The sequence below is a fragment of the Psammomys obesus genome, unplaced genomic scaffold (genome assembly GCF_907164565.1).
Source record: "Psammomys obesus unplaced genomic scaffold, mPsaObe1.curated_primary_1811, whole genome shotgun sequence".
Taxonomy (NCBI): domain Eukaryota; kingdom Metazoa; phylum Chordata; class Mammalia; order Rodentia; family Muridae; genus Psammomys; species Psammomys obesus.
Genome location: NW_026592118.1, coordinates 8,273,695 through 8,286,993, shown reverse-complemented (window position 1 = coordinate 8,286,993; position 13,299 = coordinate 8,273,695). Strand labels below are relative to the sequence as shown.

The following is a 13,299-nucleotide window of genomic DNA, read 5'->3' as shown; positions in this document are numbered from 1 at the left end:
CTCAGCGTTGTTCTTGCGCAGCTAGCCTGTCCTGAGCCCTCCTCTGCAGGTGCTTAGTGAGCTCTCCCTGAAGCATCACACCTCTTTCCGTCTTAATTCTTGCAATTGTCATCTTTTTAAGTGAGCCATTCAACTCAGGGGATAAACTTTAGTGATTGTTTTACAAATATACCCCCCAAAATGTGTTAAGTGCTAGAAATACAACATAAAGAGAAGCACAGACCTGGGCCCTGTCTCTGTGGCAAACGATCTTTGGTTAGGCTGAATTAATAAGTCTCTTGGTAAATGATCAGGGAGCATTCTAATAAGGGTAGAGGGTTAGGGTAGGTATGAGAAAACAAAATCTCAGTCCTCTCTGTGTATTCAGGGTATTCTCAGGAAGTGGACAGCCAGTTTAAGTCTTGGACTTTTAGAACCTAGTACTGGAGCTAACAATGGGATGTTCCTCTCCTGACTTTACCTTCTAGCCCCTTATTCTGCTTCCCGCTAACACACAGTGACTGCTCCCTTACCCTTGTGCAGAGTGTCACTCTTGTCTTTGGCAGTTAATGCCAGCCATGCATTTTCAGTTCCAAACATTTATTTCATGGGGAACAGTGAGAAACAAAGTCCAGGAAGCTGATATTTGTCTTCTTTGTCAAATTACAGTGTTCTCTATGTAAAACCACAGGAAAACGTAGCAAAGTTGAAACACCTATGAAGCCCACAGGCTTGTCTTTCTACCCATGACATAATCCCATTATCTTGATCCACAAGCTCTCACAACCCAGTGTACAGAATGATGTGAAGTACTGTTGCCATGCTTACCTCCGTCAAGTTTAAATGAAACTTGATTTCTTTCACCTTGTGGGAACCCAGGTTACTCATTCAAACTTAATGCTCCCACTTACCAAATTCTTACAAAGCACTTTCATGTAATCATCACTGCTTGAAAACAGCTTTTTAAAAGACGAGCTGTGTGTATGTTTCTGTGTGAGAGTGTGTGCACTTCTGTGTGAATGATAGAAGAGAGCGCTGGATGTTTTCTTCTGCTGCTCTCCTTTTTCCTTTGTGGCAGAGTCTCTCTCTGAACCTGGGGCACACATTTTCTTGGCTGGCTGGAAGCCAGCAAGTCACAGTTATTCTCCTGTTCCTGCTTCTCTTGGAGCTGGGTTTACAGATGTGCAAACCATGCCTATCTCATTACATGGGTGCTGGGATCTAAAGTCCATAATTGTGGAGGAAACACTCTTAACCACTGAGGCATCTCTACAGCCAAGAGCATAACTTTCCATAATAAAACTGATTACATTCAACACAAGACAGTTAAAGAGCTTTCAATGGGCAAAAATAGAAATGCCTATCAAGCCCAGGAGTCTTTCATTGTAATCCTGTTTTATAATCCAACTGAGAAGTGTCTTTGAAGTTTCAGTATTTATCTTTCCCTAATGAGGGTGCTACCCTATATCACTCTGTGACATACTTTTAAAATCACTTTATCATGTGGTCATTATTTAGTGATATATTTCTAATGACTTTTGAGTCCTTAGAACATCATCAACAACATTATTTTGAGATTTTTTTAAATGAGTATATTATAGTTTACTCAACCTTGTTTTGGAGCATTAAGGGAGAGCCCAGGTTTTTCATTATCATGAACACTAGTTTGAAAGATAGCTACATCCTTTTAGTAAGTTATTTTCATCTATGTGTGGACATTCCATTAAGAATGTACTCCTAGCTGTAAAACTGCTTGATTGCATGGCATTGGTCTCACTTAGAATTGTTTTATTTTTATTTATTCAATGTGAATGTGAACACATACATGTGCACATATGTGCCTACACATGTGCCATAGCATGCATGTGAGGTCAGAGGACAACCCTAAGGAATCTACTCTCTCAACCACATGGATTTTGGGGACCAAACTCAGGTTGTCGGTTTTGGCAGCCAGCGCCTTCCTCCACCGAGAAATCTTGCCAGCCCAGTCTTACCTTTCACTGTTGTACTACAGAAAGGGTAAATTTCAGAGGTTATCCAAATTTTAATTTGTGCCAGAAATATGTTACAGGATTTCCATACATCCATTTTAACATTTTATATTTTATAATACCATTTTTAACTCTTTGTCAATTTGATGGCTCTAAATAATCTTTGGTGGGGGTTGGTTTTGGTTTGGTTTGGTTTGGTTTGGTTTTTTTTTTTAAGAAAATAGGTATACTGTGTAGCCCTGGCATGGGACTCACAGAGATCCATCTGCCTCTCTAAACAACATGTAATATTTTTGGTAGATGATTTATATTAATTAAATTAGTTCTTTGGCAATTTTATACACATATATGGTGCATTCTTATTATTCTTAACCTCCTCCTCTTTTATCTACTCTCCACTCCTGCCAACCTCCTCCTCCTCACATCACAGGTCTTTCCTATGCTCACATCTTTCTGTTTTGTTGTATGATGTACTGATTTTAACCAGGGCTATCTGTGTGACCGTGGATTGAAACTGTCCATTGGAGCCTGGGGGGGGGGGCTCACTATCAGGTGTACAAATGAAGATAATGATCACTCTAGCCATCTAGCCATCAGTAGCCAACAGTTCATCGGCAGAGATGGGGCCCCATGAATCCATGATTATAGAGTGGCCTAAGCTTTATTGTTCATAATTCCCCCTCCTGGGGCCCACCATGCTTCCTTCTATTTGTCTTGTAACACTCTTCATTGTCAAATACCTTAGTCAAGAGTTTACCTGGAGGACAAAACTGAGTGAAGTACCCTGGAAATGTAAAGATCTGGCAAGCACTCAATATTTCCATGCATGTTTGAGAACGACAATCCTGGTAGCTTATTGTTGAATGACATAACTGAAAATATGGATGTCATTTTATGGTTGATGGGGGATTCTTAGACTTCAGAGGCCCTGAAGATCTAGTAAAAACTATTTGTCTTGGATTGGCTTCACTCTCAAATCCAGCACTACTAAAAGAATTATTTCACTGTGACAAGAAGGTCACAAGCAGTTCAGCTCACATGCTACTGAGAGGAGTAGGGAACAAGGAGAGCTAGAGTAACAAAAACAAAGAGAAGGGGAAAGAGATAAATAGACAGAGATGGGGAGATAAAGACAAAGCAAGATGGAGAGAGGGAGAAGAGAGTCAGAGAAGGAGAGAGAAAGAGAGACCCTTAGAGATTTCTTATTAACTCATCCTGAGGCTTCAGTTCATTCCCAAGGGAAATTCTCTGATTAGTCAGCTTAGGTCCAGGGTCCCTTGTGTAGTGGGCCTAGTTACTGACATCCTTGGTGTGGACTGGGGTAGAGGAAGCTGAGGAAACTGTGGGTAGTGTTGCTTCTCATAGGAAAAAAAAAGTTAGCAGATCAAAAGAAAAAAAAAATGAGGCTATGGAGAGAACAAGCTGAACATGGTTGGGTTGGGTGTGGGCAGGGATGTGGGAGGGAGAGAGCGTGCCTTGAAATAGTTCTATAAATATCAAACCTGAAAAAAACTTTTTGATGTAGTGATGATAAAATCTGCATAGTATAACCTGCTTGTTTTCACCATGTTTAAGAGCTTGCTTCGGTGGTGTTCCCTGCATTTGCTTCTCTCCTTCTAGCACTCCTTTTCGAGGACTCTTCCTGTCAAAGGAAACTGCATGTATTGAAGAGCAGCTCTCATCCCTGGACTTCCACACGCCGCCTATCTGCACAGGGGTCACCACCAGCATTCTACCTTTTGTTTAATGAATTTGACAGTTCTAGATAACTTTTATAAGGGGAATTGGGCAGTCTTTTGTGCCTGGCTTAATCTGCACAGTGTCTGCAGATTTTAACCATTTATAACACGGTTGGAAATTTCCTTCTTCTTACTGCTAAATAGTATTCCTTTCTGCATGTAAATAGCAAACTTTCAAAGGGAAAAGTAGAATATAGCAGGAAGTAGTCTTCCAGGGAAATAGGAAAAAGCTGAAGACTTTTATAGAGTCTAGGCTTCAAGAGGAAAGTAAAAAAAGAATCAACTGCTGCAGAGGCCAAGCTCAGTAATAATGATGTAATTCTGATGGAACAGCATAGAGCTTTCCAGCTCACACCTGAGACACACACCTTGGTTAGGAAACTTAAATCACTCCTGTGCCATTGTTGTTTTCTGCTTCATGGAACAACAAACTCTACGACTTTAGCAACTGTGTCTTTGGTAGAACTGTGCAAACTAAAGCCTGAGTTAATCAGAAGGCTGGGGAGATGGCTGGGAAATTTTTGCCATAAAAGCATGAGGACTGAGTTTGGGTCTCCAGCATGCACATAAAAGCCAGGCAGGGTAATGACTGCTGATAATCCCAACACTGGAGAGGCAGAGACAGGAGAATCCCTAGGGCTTGCTGGTTTACCAGTCCAGCCAATTAGTGAGCTTCCGATTCAGTGAGAGACCCTGCCTCAGACAAACAAACAAAAACAAGAGCAACAAGGAAATTAAAAAGTGTGAAAAGCTGTAGAGATGGCTCTGGTTATGAGCACACGCTGTTCTTATATAAGTCCCAAATTCAATTCCTACAACTGACAGTGCAACTTACAACTGCCTGGAACTCCAGCTCTAAAGAATTTCCTTCCCTCTTCTGGCCTCAAGAGGTACCTGCACTCAGCACATACTCCCACACAAACATACATAGTTAAAAATAGAATAAAAACTTGAATAACAATATGAAAAGTAATGAAGGAAGACATCCGATGTGGCCGCTGGCCTCCACATGCGCCAGAACTCTCACACATAGAAGTGTACAAACACGGAACACACACACCATGCATTCACACAAACTATCTTTTAATGTCTTACTTAAAAAGCAAGGTAGAGTGGTAGCTGAGGGGAGATGTAATTAAAGAACTGGAGGGAGGCTTGCTTTATTTCGATGGGAGGAACCTGACCTTGTTAGTATCCCCACAGAAGAGACTACAATAAAGTATGCTCTGAGGAGGAGCCATGCTTGATGGAAAACTTGGTTATGGTGTAAGGTAGTAGCAGTGGAATGAGGTAGTCATGGGTGCTCAGTGCCAAGTGGCCTAGTTTCCCTAGGAAACAGACAGTTTCACAGCTACCTGCTTCGTCAAGAGCAGCTCTTAGTGATCCATTTTGTTGCAGATCCACCGGATGCGCCCAGCAAGGTGACATGTGTCACTTACAAATACTCGAGCAACATGACTTGTGCCTGGGACACTGGGAAGCCCACCTACATAGATACCAAGTATGTGGTGCACGTGAAGAGGTAGGTTCCACAGTGCCATCAGATACACATGTCATTCTAGAGTGGAGCTAGCGGAGACCAGCCTCACACCGGAGACACACACCTTAGGCTGGGAAACCTAAAATCACTCCTGTGCCATTGCCGCTTTCTGCTTTGCCGAACAACAAACTCTATGACTGCTCCATCCTTTTCTCTTGGTGGTGACTGGTAGCAGGATCCTAATGTAGGCACAGCTCAGCTTAAACCATGACCTATATGTAAGCCCTATTCTCCTTGAGGATCAGCACAATGTAATCTAGTCCCTCAAAATTCCCATTCTTTATCTTTAAAACGGACCCCTAATTCGTGCTTGTTCTAATTGATTGAGTGATGCTGGCTTTCAACTCATATGATGGTGCCAAGTCCTTAGCATTAAGTTCAGGGGAAGTATTAGTAGTTAATCATGATCTTCGAGTTTTAATTCTAATTTAGGTGCTACAACTATAGCTTGATAGGGAAAGTGGTGACAGGAAAAGGTTGCTCTCTAATGGACTCTTCCTCCATGGCTCTAGGAACCAGATAGTGTTGTGTGCCTGCTGCTGCTCTATGACCTCAGAGGGGGCCTTGCTGGGTGGCTCTCAACCTCCTGTGGAGCAAAGACAATTATTAGAACAACAACGAAACAGGAGATATCCTAGCCCATTCATATTGCTATAACAAAATACCAGCGACTGGCTGATTGGTAAGAAACAGAAATTTATTGCATGTAGACTGGAGTTTCAGAAGTTCTGGACCAAAGTGTCAGTAGATCTGCTGCCTGCCAAGGGCCTGTTCCCCATAAGCAGTGCCTGTACTTCTGTGTGTACTCACATGAGAGGAAGGAAAAAAACTCCATTTTTTCTTAAGGCATTGACATCATCCTTGAGGATGGCACCCTCATTACTTCAGTACCACCTAAGAGCTCAGTCCCTTAGGACGCTTGCATTAGAGGCTAAATCTTACATGTGAAACTGACCCACTGTTCAAGAGAGATGCTAGGTCTCAGCATGTGAATTTGGAGGGACACCAATGAAACTATAGCAAAGGAGATTAGAATATTGTGGTGCACTCAAAACTGATTGCCTAGGTTGGTGTGATATGTCATATTGATTTATATAGAAGAAAGAAAGATTAATAAAGCAATAACAGTCACTTACATGGTACTATATAGAAGCTTACTTTCAGATATTTTTGGACAAATCTAGAAAACTATGCTGAATGTGTTCTAATCGGAAAGATTAACTTTATAGCTATTGAACACAGATACATCATTACATACGTACAATATTTCAAAATCTGAAAAAAAATCTAAAATCCAGCACTTCTGGTCCTGAGCACACTGGATAAGGGAGGTGAAACTATAGTTAAACTCTGGCAACCTGTATTTTGAATTGACGACCACTGTAACTGTATCATATTTTAGAAAAGACACAATGGGGCTGGAAAGATGTCTCAGTAATTAAGAACATTTACTATTATTCCAGAAGACCCAAATTTGGTTCCAGCACCTATGTTATCAACAGATGGTTGATAACTGTCTGAAACTCCAGATCTAGCTAATCTAACACCTCTGGCCTCTATGGGCACCTGTTCTTACATATCCACATGTGTGAACACACGCACACACATACACACACACATATCATTAAAAATACTAACACTAGCTGGGTGCAGTGGTACACACCTGTAATTCCAGCACTCAAAGAGGCAGAGGCAGGCAGATCTCTGTGAGTTTAAGGCCAGCCTGGTCTACAAAGCAGGTCCAGGACAGCCAAAGCTACACAAAGAAATCCTATCTCAAAAACCAAAATAATAATAATAATAATAATAATAATAATAATAGTAATAATAAATTCTTTAAAGAAGACATAAAGCATTGAAAAGTTATCATAGAAAATGGATGCTTTCTTTTAGCAAATTCAAAGCATACTTTCCAGTGAGCACAAACAAAACAAAACATGAATCTAATCATCTTCTAACTCACAGGCAATACAATCATGAGCTGGAAAAAAGTTAAAGAAAAGCCTGCTCCTCTAACTACTTGCCCAAAAGGCCTTTTCCTGCCAGGAAAAGGTTGAGAGATATACCAAATGATGTGGGCAAGGTAGGAAGCCTGCAGCAGGCACAAAGCCAGTACAGACCCTGGCCTCTTGGGGTATTTCCACTTAGCTAAACAGCAAGAGATCAGCACAGGCAAAGTTTCACTTCCAACTCATGTGCTTCTCTGTCCTAGTGAAATCACACAGTCTGTAAAGCCTTTCACCCAAGCCCACCTTCTTGTTCAAGAGAGAAGTAGCAGCCCGTCAGTGGCAGGGCAGGAAAATCTGAGGTTTTCCGTTGTAGCGTGGATCTTGTCAAACAGAACAAGAACTCTCTTCCTCCCTGGCTCCTCAGGGAGGCCCTCACTAGACAGAGCTTTGTGCTGTTTTGTTGTGTATCATGGATGCTGTTGGGAAAAAAAAAAATCTTTTTCCCTCTGAGAAGAAGTTGAGTTATATCAAAGGCTGTGGGCAAGCTGAGAAGCATGCAGCAGGCAAAGTTCCCATGAGGACCCTGGCCTCCTAGGGCTTGGCCTCTGTTACTGTTAGTGTTGTCCCCGTCTTCAGCGGGCCCTTATAAACAGGCTATTTACCTGTGAAACTCAGCGGTGCCTGGCGGTGCCTTCTGCTTGTTAATAGTTGTTGAATAGAAATGAATGAATGGGGCCCTCACAATGGATCCACCATTAAAAGTGTTTGTCACCATGCCTAACAACCCGCGATTGATTCCCGAGAACCACACGGTGGAAGGAGAGGACTGAAACCACAAGCTGTCCTCTGACCGCCAAATCACAGTGTGTATACTTAGAGTACACACATACACTAAATAAATAACACATGAACAAATACTTAACAACTTCAACAAGTGTTCGAAAGAGGATTGAATGAATGACTGGCCTCCATTCTGTACCAGCCAAGCCAATTTAGCAAAGATTTATTTCCTGTTTTATGACTTTCAGGCCCATGTTAAACCCTAGGAATTAAGAGAAGAAAATAAACCAAGTCCGACAAGCTCGTGATCATTTGGAGTCTAGCAGTTCATCTTAGATGCTCAAAAGACAGCTCAGCATGAACATAAACCAAACACCAGGTTTTCTTTCCATTTGCTTCCAACAGGTTGTCAGGCCCGGAGACAAGCATTTTTTAGCTGCTGAGCTCTTCTCATGCTGTTTGGGTCACGTCCTTACTACCCCGTACATTTCTTATAAGACTTGAGGTCTCGGTATGTGTGGCAAGAGAGTCAGCCACAAACCAGTTAAGAATGTGTGTGTGGTTTTCCCTAACTGGAAAATAGTAAGGAAATGCCCCACTTACCACTTAGGCTTACCACTAAGCACAGCTGCAGCTTTTTTGCTTTCATGTTTGAATTCTTATTTAACGCAGGGTAGCCTATTTTTCAGTAAGCTCTCTGTGGATATACTTACAGCCCCTCTTCTTTCAGAAAGACTATAAGGCACCTACGCAAATAGCTAAACCCAAGATATGCTTTGACCTCAGATACAAACAATACATATCAAGCAGAAGTAGTGGTGTACACACTAGCAGCCTCCAGCACTTAGGAAGCCAAAGCAAAAGGATTAGGAGTTCAAGGCCAGCCTGAGATGCAGAGAAACCCCGTCATAAATTTTTTTTTTATTTCATTTATATTCGTGGAAGTGGCATTATAAATGGCCTTTAACGTGTCATAATTTAATGAAGTAGGTGTGAAACCATCTCCTTGCGTTTTCTCCTCATGCATTTACCTTTCATTCAGGATAACGATGGTCATCTTTCCTGTTTCACAGATGAGTAAACCGAAATGTATCAACGCTAAGTAAATCGTCTCAAGTCTCACAACTTAGGAAGGGGCCTAGCTGAGAGTTGAACTCATGTCTGACTCTAAAGCCCAAGCTTTGTACAATTAGCCAACAAGATACATCCTTTTACCCCACCCACCCACGGGGTGCTCACGATGCCCTTGCTGCTGTGAAAGGGAATAGGCAGTAGGGGAAAACACTGCGACTTAAAGCCTGAGTTGCTAGGGACACCTTATTTTGTCCCTACCCCTATGCCATGGCCCCAGTGACTGTCAGCTGAGAGAGCCCTTTATCACCTGCTAAAGTGGCCTTCCTACCACAACATTTCTGTTGTATTTTAATTCATAAAAGCATTTTTTTTTCTGTTGGAGCATAAAGCTAGTTCCTCATCTCTATGTCCGTGCAAGCACGTCACTCGCATCAAGTTCTGGTCTCATATCTGTGTCTGTGGGAATATGTCACATGAATCAATTTCTGACTCTTGCTGAGGTATTATGAAGCTGCAGGACTTCAGGAGTTGCTAAATAGGAATGTAGTAACAAAGGGACCTAGAATGTAACCCTAAGCGTGAAGTAACTGTAACTTTAAAGCTCTTTCTTCCTCACCAGTCTTATGAAAGTGGTATCCTAGAACAAAAGCAGTTGATGGTGTGTGAGGTCAGAAGTCCTTGAGGCCAGTCCTTCCTCAACTCAGGAGCTCGAACACCATAATCGGAACAGAAAAGTAAAGTTCAGGTGACTTCCCCAACACGTCACAGCACCACTATAAAAGGTGATGTGCTGAAATGTGACTCAGTTAATAAAATGATTGTCTGGCAGGCACAAAGCCCCAGGTTCAACCCCTAACTCTGAATAAACTTGATGTGGAAGCATATTCTCAGGAGAATCAGAAGTTCAGGGTCATCCTCAGTGACATAGGGAGTTTAAAGGCCAGCTGGAACTACATGAAACCAGGCCTCAAAAAAGGAAAAAGCCAGGCACATTGGTGAGCTCTTTTAATCCCAGAACTTGCAAGGCAGAAGCAAGCAGAGCTCTGTGAGTTTAAAGCCAGCCTGGTCTACATACTAAGTTCCAAGCCCCTTCAGGGCTACATGTCAGGGTTACTACATATGAGAACCCGGAGAGAGGGTTGGGGGAGCTGACCAAAATGTTGAGTTGTTATTTCAGAGTAGAGATTTAAAATAGAGGGCCTGGAGAGAGCTCGGCTGGTAAAGGTGCTCGTTGAATAGCCTCATGGCCTAAGTTTGATTCTGACCCACAGGGTAGAAGAGCTCACTCTCATGGGTGGCTCTCTCTCCTTCTCTCTTACACAAATACACTAATGTAGCTTTCTTTCTTTCTTTCTTTCTTTCTTTCTTTCTTTCTTTCTTTCTTTCTTTCTTTCTTTTTCTTTCTTCCTTCCTTCCTTCCTTCCTTTCTTCCTCTCTCTCTCTCTCTCTCTCTCTCTCTCTTTCTTTCTTACTTTTTTTCTTTGATTTGCTTAAGAGAGATTTAAAAATAGAGGCTCAAATGGGCTCCTTTCCTTTTCTGGGGGAGCTAGAAGATTCCTGTTCTGGACTGCTTCTCCCATTTGCTGTCCAAAGGCAATATTGATTAATAAAATTTGACAGTTTAGCACAAACTAAACATGTGGACTTTACCAAGATCGATTGGCTGAGTAGAAATCTCTGTACTGCCTACTTCCTCTCCCATCTCTATCCATTGTCTTGGATGGCAAATGACTCCTTCTCCTATTTAATCAGCTATCTGGTATAATCTGTTCTACTTTATTTTATTTTACATTATTCTTGGAGACAGGGTCTCTCTCATTGTAGCCCAGGCTAGCCTAACCCTCTCTTAGCACACAGGAATGACTTTAAGTAGAGGCTTCTCACATCTTCACCTCCCAGTTGCTGGGACTTGAGGCACTCACCACCACGGCTAGCTCCATTTTCAAATGAGCCATATCCATCCCCACTGGCCCTCACTTCCAGATGATACCAGATTTTGTACTTTCTCCTGCACCACTCTTATTTCCCAGAAGTCTATCTTTCATGGAGATGCCTCTGAAACATGCTTAGCTGATCCTATGCGTTCTCTTCTCCTCAGCTGCATGGTAAACCCCAGCCTATCTGCTCTCCATTAGAGGGTCTTTTGGGCCTGGCCTGTTCCACTCCAAGCTACTTCCTGCCTTTTTATGGTTGAGGACAGCACTTGTTGTCATATCGTTTTATTTATTTTTTTTTAGGATATATTAGGGGTTTTTCTACCTGTGAAGTTGGCCTTTCCCACCCTGCTTCAGTCTCTCACCCAACCCTCACCCCTTCCCCGTACTGTGGCAGAAATAAACATCCAACTGAAAAGGCTGATGGTGCACTGAAAACGTGCATTGCTCCTTCCCTGAAGTGGCTCATTTATTTCAAGCTGGGGACAAGACTGAGTTACCCATGAATGGGCACTGTGAGCAAAGTGCACGGTGTCCACAGGGTGCAGAGGAGTTTGTGAAAATGTTTAACTTTATTTAAAATGAGAAAAGAAATAGAACTTAAAAATTTTAACATTTAGTATTATATGTCTATAAACATACATATAAGCCAATATATATGACCATCTGAATATAGATGTGTATTTTGTATATATGTATACTTTGTACATTCTTATATATGACTATAACACCATTTTTTTATGTAGAGGGTCTACAAAGAGAAAAGTATTTGGAAGCCACCAAAGTTGTGCCGTGGCCCTTACCATGTTTGAATTTGTCTTTGAAAATTTAGAAGATAAAATGAAGTTTGGTTCAGTTTTTAGTAACAGGTTAAATTCTAAAATCAGGTGAAAAAGATAGCATTCAAAGTTTCTGGAACAAGTGAACTACATAAATATAATTTGTGTGTGTGTGTGTTTTAATAGTTTAGAGACAGGGGAAGAGCAACAATATCTTGCCTCGAGCTATGTCAACATCTCCACTGACTCACTGCAAGGTGGCAAGAAGTACTTGGTATGGGTCCAAGCTGTCAATGCCCTAGGCATGAAGGACTCCCAACAACTACAAGTCCACCTGGATGATATAGGTAAGAAGTGAGGGGTGCTGCACTTTCTTACAGACAAATTTGCACTGATGTCATCAAGTGGCCTACATGTGAGCAAAGTGCTCCTGAAGTCCCTGCCGATTATAAGCAATAAATGTTTCCACCTGGAGTAGCTCTACAATTGGACAGCCTTCTGGTCTCACCTCTCGACAGCTGTGATTTTACAAACGTTTTTATTATAGAACTTGCTTCCCAAAAGCCAGAGTGACTAAGAGAGACATGAAACCTACCTTAAAATAATGTGCCACCCTTCAAGATAGATGGGAAGAAACAAGGATTGTGATCCTCTTTGAAGACCTTGGAGTAAAAGGTCTGACATACTAAAAAATTGTGCTGTGTGCTTTGTGCTGTGGAGGGTTGTTTCCAAGTACATAGAGATTGCTCAAAATTGTATAGACATCTCTGACTTCACCAACCAAACAAAGAAGTATTAGCAGGTTTTGGTTGATATATTCACATGCTGCCTTTTAAAGCTTACACTATTAAGCATTTGTATTAATTTACAGTATTCTTAGTATTATCTGAGCACGTTGTTATTTATTTCCTTGTTAGAGATTTACACTTTTCTACCATCATAAAGTATAATGTCATGAACTACATTGACCTGTGGGCATTTTCTAGATTAAGACTGATATGGAGGGGCCAGGCCCAGGCCACGTGAGTGGTGCCAACCCTGGGCAGATAGTCCTGGGTTATACAAGGAGACAGGCTGACTGAGCCATGGAGAGCCAGCCAGTAAGCAGTATTCCTCCATGGGCTCTGCTTTGGCTCCTGCTTCCAGGTTCCTGCCTTGAGTTCCTCCACTGCCTTCTCTGTGTGGCGGGCTATGATGTGCACATGTAAACCAAATAGACTTTTTCCTCCCAAAGATGCTTTTGGGCATAGCATTTATCTCAGCAAGAAAAAGCAAACCAAAGCTAGTTTATCACAGCAACAGAAACAAACTAAGACAATTATGCTTTGTTTCTATTTCTCTTCATGTATCCCCCCCTCCCTCCTCTTGCTGGTCTACTTCCTCCTAGAAAATAGTCCCCATTTTGCTTTCTTAGCACATACATTCTATCACACTCCTTACTTTACACATCTTCCTCTCCTCTGATAGTCTGCTTCCTGCTTTTATGTCACACACACACACACACACACACACACACACACACACACACACACAC

The 13,299-nt window shown here is 41.9% G+C and overlaps 1 protein-coding gene across 1 annotated transcript in view; it reads left to right on the top strand.

Annotated features, from left to right (window-relative positions):
- Il23r (interleukin 23 receptor) overlaps positions 1-13,299 on the top strand; it is a 57,273-nt gene that overhangs the window by 7,795 nt on the left and 36,179 nt on the right. Inside the window, exons 3-4 of the mRNA XM_055612524.1 lie at positions 5,108-5,231; positions 11,952-12,112. Coding sequence (XP_055468499.1) covers positions 5,108-5,231; positions 11,952-12,112 — 285 coding nt within the window. The remainder of the gene's footprint in view (positions 1-5,107; positions 5,232-11,951; positions 12,113-13,299) is intronic.